Here is a 16,039-nt window from a genome sequence, read left to right on the forward strand (position 1 = left end):
AAAAACTCTGATACACCCAGAGGCCATCAGGTACCCAAGTCAAAGTGGGGCAGCATAGCCACATGAAAGCAATAGGGGTCAGACCCTGGGTCCCACCTTAAAGCAATCAGATCCTCCAGGCTCCTGGTCCCTAGATCCGAGCCCTTGCTTAGCACCATTGGTACATGGATCGTGCAAGAGGAGGATTAGGCTGGAACCTGGCTCACGTGGCTGTGTAGACATGTCCTAAAGCACGTCTGTCTGTTATGTGTACAAAGAGTCAACAGTCCATGCATCATATAGACAAAGACTGACCCTGTCCTCAGTGCTGACCATACTAAATGAGTCAATGCCGCCCAGTGGCTGGCAGGGGCTAGACACATTTCAGTTTATTAACATGTGTCAACTGGCTGCTCATTGGTGCTAAACACAATAGCCAGGGCCCTACAGCTGGGGAGCTCACACGTGCAGTGGGAGCTAGCCCCCTCCCACTGAAATGGTAGCTTGTAAGCCAACTTGTCCTGCTGTCCAGGCTGCAGATTTGAGGTTAGAGTGAAGGCAGATAGCAAGTGTGCACAGCGGGGGGGGGGGGGGGGGGGGGCGGGCACGCTAGGCCTACTTTTACAAAGGTGAACTCAAGATAAGTTGAGCTGCCGGTTACCTTCTAAAGAGGGAAAAAAAAAAAAAAACAAGCACAACCCAACTGTAGGACATGTCATTGCAAACTACCTGCACCATCTGCCTTTTGGCCTGAAATTGGGGAGGCATTGGTTAAAATGAAACAAAGTGCATCATCCAAATGTGTCACTCGTACTGTGTGTAATGCAAGAGACCATGATTCAAATGTAGCTTCACTGACCCTTGGTATCATACACAAGCCTGCACTAGCACCTGACATGCTGTCTTACAACTTGTCTGATCCTTCTTATGCCTCCACTTATGGACTTTTTTGCTCTTGCAAATGTTTATTAGACCAGTCACCTAAGACCTCTGCTCTCACAGGACAAGTAACAAAGGTGTCTACCAGTGAGCCATGTGTTACTGTGAGAGTCAAAATCAGTTCAGCCTTGTGATCCTACACTGTTTCTCAGGGGGGAACCAAATCTTACAGCCTTTTACCTGCAGGGAGGCATGAATAAGCTTTTCCTATTAGCTTTAGTATCTGTTATGGCTGGCTCTTTCTGTAAATATCTCTGCCTTTTAGCACATCTGCAGCTGCTCCTCACAACGCTGCTAGCGCTCTTTAGCCCATGTTGGATACAGGGCCTGGTCGGCTGAGAGGCATTCACTGGTAGAAGTGTTCAGAGGGCACAGCTGAGTGAGGCAGGAAGGTTTACATTTCTGTAGTTACTTTGACAAGAAAGTGATCTAGGAATCATGTATTGTGTTGTAGCAATAGCACTGTTATGTGCTTTTACAATAGCAATATTATACATGCAACACCATCACACCTGTATGAAGAGATGCAGGGACAAGGAGTCCAGGCAGCTGAATTCTCTTCCAGGCCCTACCCCTGACCTTGAGCAAGTTCCATTAATTCCCCCACTAGCTTGACTATAAGCCATCTTGGGGAGGCAATGGGGTGTGGCAAGTGTGGTATCCAGCCCACTAGGGCCTTCTGATGGTGTATTATCTTGCCACCTAGAGCCTAATAGGAGTGCCTACAGGTCTCCTTATGCCCTGGCTGGAGTTTCAGGGGGGGAACAGTGCATGGGACTGGTCTATGCAGAGGTAAGCTGTCATTGCCTGCTCATCACAGCTACCAGACAAAACCCAACCTCCCTGTCCCCAGCCCTGTGTGGTAGGTTACAGAGTTCTAGGCCTGCTAGGACAGGGGTGCACTCCCTCTTCTGCTCTTCCATCAAGCTCTGAACTATAGTTTCTCCCCAGCCTGGATCCAGTCCATGGGCTGTGTTCACTGGGGCCCATAACCATCACCTTGCATGGAGTACAAGATTGCCTTTAGAAAGGCTCCTAGGCCTTTGGCTTCCTGGGGATGTGACTGCCTGTGACCCTTGCTAGGGCTGGCTTAGGCAGCTAGCCCAGCTCCAAGAAGGGTGGATTGCCTGCTCCTGGAGTCTTAGCGTCCAAGCCTGTGCGACTCCTACAGTGACTCCACTTGATGCAGTGTTATGCAAAGATCAGCCTCCTGCACATGGGCAAGGGATCTGCCTAGACCTTCCCACCTCATCCCTGCTCATCTGGCTTCACACTACCCCTAGGGAGAGGGGCTGTTCCATGGCCCAGCAGCCTCCTGTTTCTAACTCCCACTTCCAGATTGGAGCTGCTGTCCACACTGGCATCTGGACCCAAGCCCCATGTCAGTGGGTTGTGAAGTGCTGTGGTAATTGCACCACCTTTCCTTAGTCCTGGGCTGCTTGTACAAGCTACTGTCCACCCTCTTTCTCCAGAGGAAGGAGCACTTCCAGCCCTCTAGAACAAGGGAGCTGCTCTAATTCTAGCTCTAGGGCAGAGTTTCTAGCATTTGGTTGGACATTTTAATACACAAACTAGCACAGCTTCTTTAACTGAAAAGTAGAACACCCTGACCTGCTCTGCTCCTGCTGCCAAGCTGGAGAGCTTCCAGCTCCCACTCCCAGAAGCAGGAAGCCAGCAGGGAGAGATCTGGCCAGTTTCCTGTAGCCTGAAGCAAGCACACTACTCACTCCTGTGGATGGTGGCATTAACCCTCTGCCTTAATGCTCTTTTGAAGTGGAAACTTTTTTCAAGTGGTCAAAGCAAACTGTTTGAACTCCAAGTCTTTTCACCCAAAGCTGTGTTAAGTTCAGCAAGTAGTTTTTGGTGGGGTTGAGACAGGTGGTTTCTAGAGGTGGGGCAGTGGTGAATGGTCTAGAGGGAGAGGGTCCTGCTAGGACAGCAGCTCCCTATGACAGGCACCAACATCTGCTATTTGCATAGCTGCTACTGCCACCTGCCTCTGAGGGCAACAGGGCATCTTGAACCTCCAAGGTAAGAGGTAAGTCACCATCTTGAGTTGCTACAATTCAGGTGTTTGTCACAGATCCAGCTGGGTGCCCCCTTTCAGCCACCCACCAGAAAGCTGTGAAGGGAATCTAGGCCACCTACATCCACAGCTGCTCCAAGCCTAGCCACTGCCCTAGTCTTGGGGTCCCAGCACTCTTGGGGGTGCAGACCCCATCTTGAGAACTGTAGCCTGCTGTGTAGTTGCCCAGACCCTGAGCTCCCTGCTGACCTCAAACTCTCCTGCACTTAAAGACCCTTTCCAGAATTCCACCCCAAGCAGTGAGCCTTTGGGTCACTGGTAACACCTCAGTGGCCTGGGGTACATGTGAAGCATGTACACACCCACACAGTTTCACTTACATCAGAGCACCAGTGTAAAGGCCATTTAGTGATGGGAACATCCTATCTGCAGTGCCCTCACTAGCTCACCCTTCCCCTGGAAGGGGACCATCTGGGCTCAGGAAAGTATGCAGGGTTTCTAGGCCACCTGAGGCAGGGGAACATGTAGGGTGGCCCCTCTTTCAGAGGCGTTTTCCCCAGCTTCCATCCTGCCCAATGCCACCACTTGCTTAGAGCCATCCAGTATCCTATCAGGAGGCACCATGCTAAGGTCTAGCCACATCTTTGTGTGCATTTGTAAAAACACCTGGCTCCACTGGGACCCTGAACCTAGTTGGGTCTCTCCTTCCCTGCTGGAAGTTTTGGGGGCAGCCAGGTGAGATTTCATTCCTCAAACACCCTGCAGGGCCTTGTTTGTTAAATTAGGACTCACTATGGTTGTCCAAAGTATTAAACTGCGTTCTACTGAAGGGTAGACAAAAGCGCACTCATTTGTTGAGCATGGGGATAAGAGGCTATGGTACACCTTTGTCCCCCGAGCACTTCAAAAAATGAAAAAGTTCTTTAGCTGAACAGTTGTGACCTTGTCTGTTAGAAGCCCAGATAGTGCAGACACCAGTTAGCCAAGCATGTCTGATCAGTGTAAGAGCCATGGGAAAAGGATTTGTTTTACTCCACTTGAAATGGGAGCCACACAGCGAGGTCCTGCATTAGTATTGAAGGAGGATAAACTCCCAACAATACAGATTATCAGTCACCACCAGTATTGCAAGCCTACTACTTACCCAGGCTGCTCAAGCCAAATCTGCAGCCCTACAGAGTTACTCCTCCCGCCAGTTACTCTTGTGTAAAGCAGTATCCTTACAAGGCAAGGCTGACCCTGAACTGCCAAAAGATCTTAGCCACCCAATTGCATGTCCCTGTTAATCAGATGCAGGTTTTTAAATCACATCTGTACAAGTAGCCATATTTGCATCAGAACATCCATACCTGAAGAGGAGACATTGCCCAGGAACTATTTACTGACCAGCATTCACACCAATACTAAGTGAGGTATTTGTGGCTAAGACACTCAAGGATTCTGCAAATGTTACTTTATTGAGAGAATTTAAGTTTCCAACATGAATTTATTCTGTCTTCATAGGAGTTACCAGCTCCTGCAAGGAGAAGAAAAAAAAAAAAAGTTAGATTTTAGTGTTATTTGTATCCAGGAGGCAGAATTGCCCTCCCACATACAGCACTGTTAGTTGGGGAGTGGTGCCCTGTGCCTGAGGACCTGGCTAGTTTACTGCCCATGTGATCAACCCATGCAGTTTTACAGTAAGTGAAGAGCTGCTGGCCCTTGGAGACCAAGAGGCTTCTTAGATGCAAGCCTAAATAGTTGCCATTTCCAGTCCTTGGAGCAATTAGGGCTCCAGGAGTCTAATTTTTAGTGGCATGAGCAGTCTAGCAGCATTAGCCTTGAGTGCTGCCTCTGTAGGGGCAGAGCTTGGATGCCTAGTGGTCAGTGTCCCCCGTCCCCCAGTTTGGTGTAGTACAGCTTTATCTAGTACAGGAAATAAATGCACTCCCTAAGCCACTTGGTCTTTTAAAAAGGCATTGAGAAAGGTTGGATAAGTTCACAGGCACAATTGGGTCCTGTGTCAATAGAAGCAGCACTCCTTCCCTACTCTAGAAAGGGTCAGTCAGATATCCCATGTGTTGTCTGCCTGAAAGGTAGGTCAGGCCCATGGGGATGCATGGCTGACCAAGTCACAGGTGTTTGAGTCTAGGAGACTCCAGTTGCTTTCTCACCTGTTCTCCGTCATAGGCTTCATTGATGAAGGTCTCATTGTTTGTGAGATGCTCTTCTTCCATGAGGTCGCTGTCCTTGTGGTAGCTGGTCAGAGTCTTAGAGGATGCTGTACTGGAGGTCCTGCATTAGGAGAGTAAACACTTCTGAAGCAGTTTTACTTCATTGTATTGTAGTTAGAGGATTGACAGCTGATTGGTTTCTATGTCAAGAGCCTTGGACCAAAAACCTAGCATGAGAAAGGCCATTCATTCAGAATAGCAATTCAGGGACACCACATGTAGCACTGAGTGCAGGATGCCTTTGACAGCAGGGCCCCACACAGCAAGCTGAGACAGTCATGGAAGCACTGGTAGGATAGTGTTTGCCAAGTTGCATTCAGACAGATGTGCCTCCTGTTGCCCCAAGGAGTTTTACCCCTCCCCACCACTGGGCATACAATCCTGCAGTAGGGATGGGCTTGGTGATGCTTGTAGGGTGTCAGGTTTAAAGCCTTTTGGTACATCATATTGTGCAAAAAAAAAAAAGCAGTCTAATGTATGAAAGCCCTCCCAATACGATCCCCAGGTTAACTAAGTTGTCTAGCAAGATTGGTTGTTGCAGTCTTTAGAACTGCAGTTCTAGGAGTACTTCTATTTACAGCTCTCCAGAAAAACAAGCATTTGTTTTTGTTCCAATAGCATGTGTAAGACAAGTTAAGAGCACATCTACATTTTAAGTTGGAGGGATAGTTAGCATGTTACCTGTACTAGGCCTGGTACAGCTATGTCTCAAGATGGAGAGAACACTTCTGGCTCTAAATGCAGATTTGCTGTTAGAAGCACTTTGCCTCAGTTAGGGATTCAAACTTTATATGCTGTAGAGATACTGTGGCAGGTCTTTAGGCCAGTTGAATTCAAGATAGTGCATAGTGTTAAGGGAACCAAGTTCCCAGTAGTGCCAGTGACCCCCTAGTGGTTGGCATACTGACACCAGGGGATCAATAAGTGTTGGGGGCCCATAACTTTTTAGGAAGTGATCTGCAGAAGCAGCTGGGAAAGGCCCTGCTGTTTGCCACATGGAGTAGGCACCTGTCATGTTTACCTGGTTGCCCTCTGTGTGGAGTCTCCACAGGAAGTGACAAGAATGGGGGACAGATGAAGCAACCCATTTGCAGCCCCTAGTCTGTGGGCCAGGTGATTTAGGGCTGTTTAAGAGGCTTGGATCTGACAAGCCTTGAGGGTGGCCTGGGGAAAGGCCAACAGCAGCAGCTTTGTGATGGCGCGAGTACAGTATTTTAAGGCACCCAGCTTTACAGTTTAGAGCCATGCTTCTTGTATGTGGAAGGAGGAGACTTTACTCCATTACAATATTAACACCAAGGCTGTTCTGTGGCTAGATACCATATTAGGGAATGGGTAAGGAGCCCCAGCTGCAGGAGGCTTGTAAGCTTGGAGATGCACTGAGAAAGCCTAACCTGGTATATGCTGACAGGGGCTGTTTGGAGGAAAGGTTCTTTCCCTTTGAAACTGTCCAAGGGACAACCCCCTCTCCCAAACAAGGGTGTGTTTTCAATAGTTTATACTTGTGTATGAAGCACCCGTTAGCAACACAGTCCAGTGTGGGCAGCCAAGTTACAACCGCTTGCTATATACACAGATTCATAGCCCCAGACCAGAAGAGACTGATGACCACTTGTACAACACTAAGTTAGACACCTTGTTTGTGCTTCATGAGCAGTTCAAACAGAGCATTTGTAGGAATCAGAACCAGGCTTCCCCCAGCACAGGCTGCTGTAATGTACACTGCACAGCAGTTACTTTCACTAATGCTTACTACGGACATTTGAGTCAACAAGCTCCTATTACTGCTGAAGCATTATTTGCGAGACCAAACATTCAGGTAACCAATCAGCTGGTGGGAATAATTCTCATTATGAAGTCAGACAGAATGAGAGGTCTTACCTCTTTAGAGTGTGTTGTCGCCTCATGTAGACAAAAGCTCCCACCACTGCCATGACTACTAGCAAGACTACAGCTATGCCCAAGATAATGGGACCAGTGGTAGATTTGACCTCTGTCTCTTCACAGTAATCACCACTGTACCCCAACATGCAGCTACACTTCACTCTGTCCTCTTCAATGGTGCAGTCCCCTCTCATGTTACAGGTTTCACTGCTACAGGGTTGGGGCTCTGGACTATTTTCAATGCTTTCAGGTGATGGAGATGGTTCTTCTGTGTATTCCCACATACTAGATACAGTGGTCCTGCTTTCTCTGTATGGGGGAGGTGTCTGTATAGCTGGGGTTTTTCTTCCAGGGTACTTGGTCCCTTTTGGGTGCAGGTATCTGGTTCCAGCGATAGGTTTTTTGGTGGCTGTCTGGACACGTGTTGGTACTAGCACTTCCTCTTTCTTTCCAAAGCCTGGCTTTGGTGGAGTTGGGGCTGTTGTAGACCTGGGCTCCTCTCTGTCCAGGAATTTGCCTAGGAGGAGGAAATAGTGTTACATCTAACAATGTCAAGAGCTGGTTTGGAGTTTAGTTCATCTTAAGTGGATTAAAGGATAAGTTCTCAGTATGGCTTGGGTAAGTGGGACAAGTAGGGGGAAGAGCTAAAGTTACCTGGGATAATATACTGCATGAACATGTGGGACTCGTCATCTCACCTTGTCTGCCTGCAGCAAGGCAGACATGATCAGTGGCTCCTTGGTAGCCTCTTGGCAGTGCATCTAGAGGGGTTTATTGTGTTTTGAAAAGAGGTGGGGGGCTATAGATGTATTAGAGTTCCAGGGGCATGGGAAGAGAGAGTCTTTCCTGCACCCCTTGAGCAACAAGGATCAGTGCTGCAATTCAGAGACATTGCTGCCTACCACCCTATCTCCTGTTGGGGAATGGATGCAGGTTTCACATTGCAGACCATAGTGATACCAAGGTATGGTGTTTGGTAGACATGAAGAGGACTAACTGACCAGTAGCTGGTTTAAGCTAACAGGACAAATCCCATCTCAGGGAATGGAGTAGGGAAGATTATTGATACTAACCCTAACCAAAGCAGAGGTTAGGGCATGAAATTAATGTTTACAGGATAAGTCTTTCGTGCCAGACCTCTAGATGTGAAGAAAGCGTTACTCACAAGCCAGCTCATCAGATCCATCCAAGCAGTCATTGTGGCCATCACAAGCTTGCTCCCTGGTAAAGCATTTCAGATTATCTTTGCAGGCTTCAAGTGGTTCAGAGCATGTCACAGCTCTTGTACATTCAGTACCATGCTCCAGATGGTACCCAACAGTGCATTTGCAGACCCTTCCCTGATGGTTTGGCAAGCAGAACTGGCTGCACCCGCCGTTGTTCTCCAAACAGCCGTTACTGCCTATGAATGGAAAACCAATGTGACAAAGGTAACTACCATTCTTAAACAAGATGTCAGTCTCCTGAATGGAGATCAGTCAGCAGGAGGTCTGGACTGGTGTCCCAGTTTTCTTCATATGTGCATCTTTGCCTCAAATGGAAGGAGACCAAGAAGAGAGACATACACAGGTAGACCAGCTTAGTGCCATGGAGACAGTCTCTGGAGCCTACAGGAGGGAGTTTTAATTCTGGTTTTATCAGGATTTCACCCCTTTATACCACAGCAGAATTTTAGACTCACCTTGTTGGGTGAACTTGCTGTAGATTTTTAAGTCCATGATCTTCTGGTCCACTTGAAACCACCAGTTTTCCATAAGTTCCAGTTTGCTATACCACACTCTAGTTAAACCTAGCAGACAGAATGACATTGATTCAGTGCTACAAGTCAGCTTTCCACTTGCACTAAGTAGTGCACATTATACATGCAGGACCAACAGTGAGGTGTGTGCGCAGATATGAAATTCCTCCTAGGGTACAAGGCTCTGCTAGAAACTGACAGATTGAGCCAGAAGTTCAAGATTTCTTCTCTACACAATTCAGGATGGGTCTGCAGGAAGACATCCAAAACTAGAACTGTCTCAAGCTGGAGTGAGACCAAGAATTTACAACACTAGGATGATCCAAAGGCCATCTAGAGCTTCTCTCCCTGCCCCCCACCCCAAGGCAGGCTACATTAGGTACCACTTGCAGAAGTCCAATTTGTGCCATTAGAGTGCAGTATTTTAGACTAGTGTGTCTAAAGGAAGAAGAGATGGAAGTTAGCCAACTGACTATCCATCCCCCTGTATTAACCTAGAAAAGCCTCAGCTGGAAGCCCAGTACACTCTGGCAGACAGAGCCAATATTGTCAAGCCAATCCAAGGTATTAAGGGAACTTGTTAAAGCCCACAACACCAAGATGGATTAATTGAGCACTTCCCACAATCCCTGTCTTATACCACTGAGTGGGGAAGTGGGTTAAAAAAAAAAAAAAGACATTTAAAGTTAAGCCTGAGTTTGAATATAGATGCAAGTGATCCAAGATCATTGGTAGGCCCAGGACAATGCGCTATCCATTTACAGCATTAGGGACTTTTGTTTTCCAGCATAGAGCTATCTATTCTAAGAGCTGCTCTCCTTGGAGATGTTCCTTCTATTCATTTAAGGGATGTTATGGAAGGGTCTGTGTTATTGCAACTGGCTTACCATTGCGGGTAGTTGTCCAGACCATCATCCCTTCACCAGCTGTGAAGAGTGTAAGGCCATGAAGCCCTCCCCGAATTATCCTGAACCTGGAACCATCCAGCTGAATGCTTTCGACAACACCTTTTGCTACAAGAGGAAACATCTTGTTCAGGTTTCAGAAATGAAGATAGATGTAGCAATGTGTGACTGTCAGTTATCCAGCCAGGCTGGATTAAACATGTGAAGCAAGAGGTGCCAATGAACACCATGTCTCAACCCTTAAACAGGGCACATGCTTGTGCAGAGTCACTAAGCTCTGGGGGGGGGGGGGGGGGGCTGTTCTGTTTGGGACTTTATAGAGGCTTGCAGGTAGCAAGCTAGTTTAGTGTCCCTCAGAGTGGACTCACTGCTTTGCTCAGAGGCCTGGCCTTTCCACACATCCCATAAGTCAGTGTGCTGTGTTTACCAATATCTAGCCACATACCACATGGCCATCCCTAGCAGCTGTAGCTACCAACTATGTCATACTCCCAAATGGAAAAAACAAACAAAATAAAGCAGTATTACATGCATTATTTGAAATAGGATCACATTAAAGTTCTGCAGTTTGCTTTTAGGATGTACTCCAGCACTGGTATAGCATACCACTTTACACAGCTATATGGTAGTGGAAGGGATAGCCAAGCAGCATTTGGGTTACTAAGCTTGCAATTCTGAGCTGTGGTCTTGCCCTCTTCCACAGGAAATGAGCAGGCACTCTGTTTGGCTAAGGCAATGCTTGCCTACAGGAATAGACATGTGTTGGAACCAGACTACATGGGTCTCAGGCTCGTAAGAGGCCTTGCAGTGAACATGCACCAGTGGTAAATTCTCCTGCAGCAGTGCACTAACCATAGCAAGAGATTCCCTGCCCTGAAGAGTTTGCAGCTTAGTGGAGCCACATTGGCAAGCTCCTGTATTCTCCAGGAGAGCCAGGTCTCCTGTACCTACCATGGTCAGCCCAGTAGAGCCGAGTGCCAACGTCTCCAAAAGTTAGGCCAACTGGCCTTTGGGATTTCCTCCAGAGCACCTTTCTCCTGCTTCCATCCATGGATGCACACTCTATCTTCGGGCCAGCACTATGGTTCTCCATACCCAAGTCAGCAAAGCACATCATGCTAGTAGGTGGGTGCAGTACAACAGAGACTGTGTGATAGAGCTTGTTACTGATCAGCACAAGAGTGTAGCGGCCGTCTGAAGTTGCCACTCGAATGTCTGGATTCCGGCTGTCGATCCAGTAGATGTTGCCACTCAGCCAGTCGAGAGCTAGAGATACCACAGTGCCCCCCACTGGCACCACTCTCTTCCAGGACAGCTTGCCAGAATCCTTGATTCTCAGCAGCCTGATGTAACCATCTTCCCGATCAGCAAAGTAGAGGGACTTATCCCGCACTGAATAGTCTATTGCTGTCAAGTAGTCCACATTAGTAAGAGGGAAAACTCTGTGCTCAGGAAGAGTTTCCCCCCTGGCTGCAGAGGGCAGCTTTTTCAGATATACCTGGAGTTAAAGACAAGATTAGTGAAACTTTAGTCCAGTTCTTTAAGTCTGAGCTTTACTGTAGGGTTTCCAGGCTCTGGGGGGGGGGGGGGGGGGGGGGGGGGGGGGAGTATGAGAGGACACATTCCTAGATCAGCCACTCAGTGTTCTAGTCCTTCAGAGTTGCTAAGATAGATTTCACTTTCTGGACCAAAGTTTGGCAGATTGTTTAACACTAGGGTGGAGTCTAGTTCTTCCCACTGGTATTGGGCTCATATAGGAGGTGACTGACAGAATCCGAGTTTACTTGGCCAGTCATGCAGAAGTACATTCACATTTCAAGGAGCACACTAGGTGGTCTTTACTGGTGAAACCACTATAAGCAAGCAAATTTACAAGTCAGCTTGCTGTTACTTTACAGCATTAACACTGGAGCCATTTCTTGGCTCCTTCCAGGAAGCTGTGGGTTAGAGTCTCTCCTAGGAGAGAGCCATTGCAGGTTGTTACAGAATCCTCTCCAGTCATGTCTCAAAGAAGAGCTATCCTATGGGACATGCTTGTTTTCTGTCTGTCCCTGTAGCAGAGTGGTACCTGAGTAATCACTGTTGGGGCAACCAGAAACATGAATGCTGAATCCTTAAGAGGAATGCAGTTCTTCTCATCAGCAAGCACTTCTCCAATTGGACACCGACAGCTTCCTTTGTGTTTTGGGTTCAGCAGACATAAGTGGGAGCAGCCAAGTTCCCGACAAGGGTTAGAGGCTGTTGGTTGTAGCACTTCATGCATTATCTAAAAAGGAAGGCCTGGCAGTCAGTACTAGTAGTGAGCAAAGCAGAGAGCCACCACAAGTTTCTCTACAATGCAAGCCCTCCATTTGCTCATGGTTTTCTCTCCTGCAACTATACACCAGAAAGGCCACCTGGGGTCCACAACAGGAAGAGATTAGTTTACATTGACCTTTGAGTGGAGGCCCAGCAAGGAGGGTAACCAGTGGGAGTGAGTTTGAGGAAATAAGCATTTACTGTCTAGTAGAGAAGCATTTGGATTAGTCTGCTGGGGAAGAACTAATGCAGAGAAAGACCCATGTAGGGGTTAACTGCTCCATGCTGGCCCTTGACACCAGTTGGCTTGAAGTGGTGTGTTCAGAGGAATCAGGGTTCCTGTGTGTCATATGAGGGGTCAGATGTTTGACTAGTTCTATGAATCACCACAGGTGCAATTACTAAGGAATCAGGACCTGGGGAAGCCATTTTGAATGGCAACATGGGTGGTTAAAGATTTCCCCCTAGATAGCTTGGCTCCCCTCCAAGAGGCCATCCCACCCTTCAGTAACACTATTATACCATGCCTCATGCACAGTTCCCAGGGAATCATTTGGTCTGGGTCATTGGAAGTCAGCAGCAGGGTAGGTTTTATGAGGAGGGAGAAGAGCCCCAAGGTTTGGGCTAATGAGAGAGGGTGAGGGGAGAAGCATCCATGTATTGCACAGCTAGTTAGAGAGTCTGCCGCTTTGCAGGTACCTTTAGGCCATAGGGCTGCCCATGACGCTTGATCAGCACAGTCCTGTTCTTGGCAGTCTTTTTGTCCACTTTCTGCACAGTCCTGGTTTTCATCTCAGACCAGTAGGTATCATCCTCAAACACAGCTACTGAGAAAGGGCTCTTGATCTGGCTCAGCTGGAACACCTAAGAGACAGGTTAAGTCCATCAGATGTGGCAAGTCTGATGACAGGGAGGCCTGCCTCTAAAGCCAGCTGCACTGTACCTTTATGCCAGTGCCATCCAGGTTGGCAGAGCCAATGCAGTGAAGCTTATCATCAGACCAGAAGATTTTCCAACTCAGGAGGTCGAGAGCTATGCCAGTTGGCCAGCCCAGCCCTTTGTCAATGAGGATTTTCCTGTTGCTGCCATCCATGCCAGCTTGCTCTATTTGAGGTTTGTCCCCTATTTCAGACCAGTACATTAAGCTATACAATGGGGGGAGAAAAAAAAAGATTTCAGCCACTGAGCAAGTCTCGTTACAATTTGCAACAGAGCAGATTTTCAGAGGGGTTTGCACTTTGGGCTGAAAGTGGAGCATTTCCATTATCTGAATCCATTCTACTTTGCAGTATTTCTGACTCGGTGCTTTTAGCCATGTAACCCAGCCCAGCTGCTGCTGGAGAAGAGTGCTCTAAACAGCTCAAATTATTGTAATTGCAGAAAACTCCTGACTCTTCAGAACAGGAGCACAGCTTTTCTAGACTAGGTAAGTGGTGTGTGCAGGGGCCAAGCAGCTATTTAAAAAAAAAAAAACTGTACTATTGCTTAAGTTAGAGGCAGACATGGAATGGTAATATACTGTTCATCCCATGCCCTGCAGCGGGGAAGGAGCATTCCTTCAGAGAATGCATTAAGCAAAGTCAAGGCTTGATTGAGTCTAGCTGTTTTGAATTGCTAGTTTGTTCTCCTGCAATGAGGAAGCTACTACACAGGTAGTCAGTGTGTTGTACATGGTCTAGTGTCATCACATAACAGCAATAGAAAGCTTGACACTGCACTGAGCTCTGAAGGCCATTAGGAGCCAGTAGATGGTGCAGAGGAAAGGGTACTGCATTAGTACTACTCCACCTGGTCCAGAGTGACTTGCAGTTATGGCTAGTCAGATGCTGAGGGGAGGCAAGTTAGCCGAGGAAGGCATAGTAGTGTAGCAAGCTGTTCAGAACAGTACCCATCTTAGGGATATATTCTCATCCCTGTACTAAAACTTAATTGCCAGCATGGTGCTAGTTTACAATGTGCACCACCAGTGGCTACAGAGAGTTAGGCAAAACACTAGTTCATGTCCCATTGCATCTCAGATTAGATAGCTAGTTTACAGGGGGGAGGGAGAGGAGAGAGTCAGCCCATCTTCCATTACTGCCCAGAGTTGAAGACTAGCAGTCCTATCTCCAGCTGGAAGGTGACTGCTGTATTGTGAGGATGGGACAGGAGGACAGAGGCCTTACCCTTGCAGTGGTTGCAGAGCCAGCGAGCGAGGCTGATCCAAGTCTCCATCCAGAACCACGGTGTACTCTGGGTTGCCTCTCCAAGTAGCATTCAGCCAAGTGGCCAGCAGCTCTCCTGCTGTCCCATCTGTCCAGTAGAGATTCCTCCCAATCCAGTCCACTGCAATGCAGTCAGACTTGATACCTGAAACCAAAGAGCCACTTACAGGTTAGTCTTTCTGAAGAGGGCTGAGGAGGACAGGTATCCCTGCCAAGGTAGCCATGCCCTGGGTGAGGCAGAGAGGCTACATGGATTTTAGGAATTCACTAATAGGGGGCCAGAGCACCAAAGCAGCTTTAAGGTTGACCTTCAAGGAGTGACAGATTAAGGTGAATGGAGCTCTGGGGTGCTGCCCTGCTTGTTTTGCCAGGCACCAGACAGACAGTGTGCCAAGAAGGAGGCCAGCTTTGCTTAGCTAAGAGGCAGCTAGATGGGACATGCAGCCAGTAGTGTTGGGTTTTACCCTGTCCAGGTTTCAGGCAGCTATAGACTTGTGTGGCACATGAGCTGAGCATAGCCAAGAAGTCAGTGGGAACTAGAGACCTTGAAGGGTCTAGAAGCTGCAGGGGATTTTCGCACTTTGAGTAAGTTCATGGGCTAAGCACACTGGTTGCCTGTCTGCCAAGTGAAATTGTGCCAGGTTTTAGTCATTCTGGCTTTCTGCACTAGGCCTATAAACAGATGTTCACAGCTTAGCTGCAATGTCAGGCTGTCTGCAGACTCAACAGCTATCTGTTTTGGAAGTTTTTATAGGAAGGCTAGAAAAAACCCACACTTTATTTGGGAGCACAGTTCAGCAAGTTCTGGGGCTGTGGAACACTGGGCCCCAGCATTCAGGTTACTTTACCCTGACAGCAGCTAGTTCCTTTGCTGGGGCACCTGGTTTCTGTACTGGACACCATTTACAACTCTTAAAGAGCAATGATACCGAACAGCTGACAAGCTGTACATGTCAGCCTGATTTAAGAGCCTTGGACACATCAGGCCCAAGTGTCTCTAGTTAAGGGCGGGGGGGGGGAAGGAGGAGAAGATCTGTCCCCCAATGCAGGCTATGCTACTTTACAGACTTCACTTGGAGTAACTGCAGATGCAGCCAGTAACAATCTTGGGCTGTTCTCCAGAGCAGAAGGATGCTGAGGTACTGAAATCCAGTTGTGGCCCTGCTGGAACTAGTTCCTGCAGCCTGAGAAAAGTGAGAACAGGAGCACAACTTGCCTAGGCTTTGCTTTCTCTTTGTGGTGTCATTTGAGGCAGGTCATCTAGTTTAGTCTGCGAACAGGCAGCAATACCCTTCCTACAGAAGCCAGTGATTGCTGCAAGGTCTGGGGAGGGAAAGTTGAATCCTAAGCCCCCCCACCTTTCACAAGTGTTCCTTTTTTCTTGGTGTTCATGGTTATCCACTTGATACTTTCTGCATTGAGATCCATCCAAAAGACCTTCTGCTCCACCAAGTCATAGTCAATAGAGAAGATGATCAGGTTCTTATCAGTGGTCATCAGGACGTCCTCTTTCAAACTCCTCAGCCCATAGAGCAATAGCTCAGACTGGATTGCTACGAGCAATGTTGGCTCCGACCCTACAATCAGGCAGAACCCCATAGGCAGGGGAGAGTTAGTTCCTCTAGACCCTGCTATTGTATCTTCCCCATCCCAGCCAGACCCCACTCCCAGCCTTGGGTAGGTATGTGAACAGCCTAAGCATGGCAAGGTGGTGGCTTCCTGGGAGCTGGTGCTAAGAGATGGGACTTAGAGGACACTAAGGGAAAGTTGTGCTAACAGCCTGGAGACTAAGGGCCATGGAGTTCTGCAGCACTTCAGGCAGGGGGCCAGCCCTACAAGGGAGACAGTTCTGA

The 16,039-nt window shown here is 48.1% G+C and overlaps 1 protein-coding gene across 2 annotated transcripts in view; it reads right to left on the reverse strand.

Annotated features, from left to right (window-relative positions):
* Positions 1 to 4,382: 4,382 nt before the first annotated feature.
* LOC119855222 (prolow-density lipoprotein receptor-related protein 1-like) overlaps positions 4,383 to 16,039 on the reverse strand; it is a 42,626-nt gene continuing 30,969 nt past the window's right edge. For both annotated transcript variants that reach the window (XM_038400886.2, XM_043513263.1), the window contains exons 22-33: positions 15,545 to 15,763; positions 14,148 to 14,331; positions 12,926 to 13,127; positions 12,682 to 12,846; positions 11,753 to 11,950; positions 10,636 to 11,182; positions 9,667 to 9,792; positions 8,723 to 8,830; positions 8,207 to 8,443; positions 7,039 to 7,558; positions 5,098 to 5,218; positions 4,383 to 4,460 (exon numbers count right to left, since the gene is read on the reverse strand). In XM_038400886.2, coding sequence (XP_038256814.1) covers positions 4,431 to 4,460; positions 5,098 to 5,218; positions 7,039 to 7,558; positions 8,207 to 8,443; positions 8,723 to 8,830; positions 9,667 to 9,792; positions 10,636 to 11,182; positions 11,753 to 11,950; positions 12,682 to 12,846; positions 12,926 to 13,127; positions 14,148 to 14,331; positions 15,545 to 15,763 — 2,657 coding nt within the window. In that variant the 3' untranslated portion in view covers positions 4,383 to 4,430. The remainder of the gene's footprint in view (positions 4,461 to 5,097; positions 5,219 to 7,038; positions 7,559 to 8,206; positions 8,444 to 8,722; positions 8,831 to 9,666; positions 9,793 to 10,635; positions 11,183 to 11,752; positions 11,951 to 12,681; positions 12,847 to 12,925; positions 13,128 to 14,147; positions 14,332 to 15,544; positions 15,764 to 16,039) is intronic.

This window comes from Dermochelys coriacea, chromosome 4 (assembly GCF_009764565.3).
Source record: "Dermochelys coriacea isolate rDerCor1 chromosome 4, rDerCor1.pri.v4, whole genome shotgun sequence".
Taxonomy (NCBI): domain Eukaryota; kingdom Metazoa; phylum Chordata; order Testudines; family Dermochelyidae; genus Dermochelys; species Dermochelys coriacea.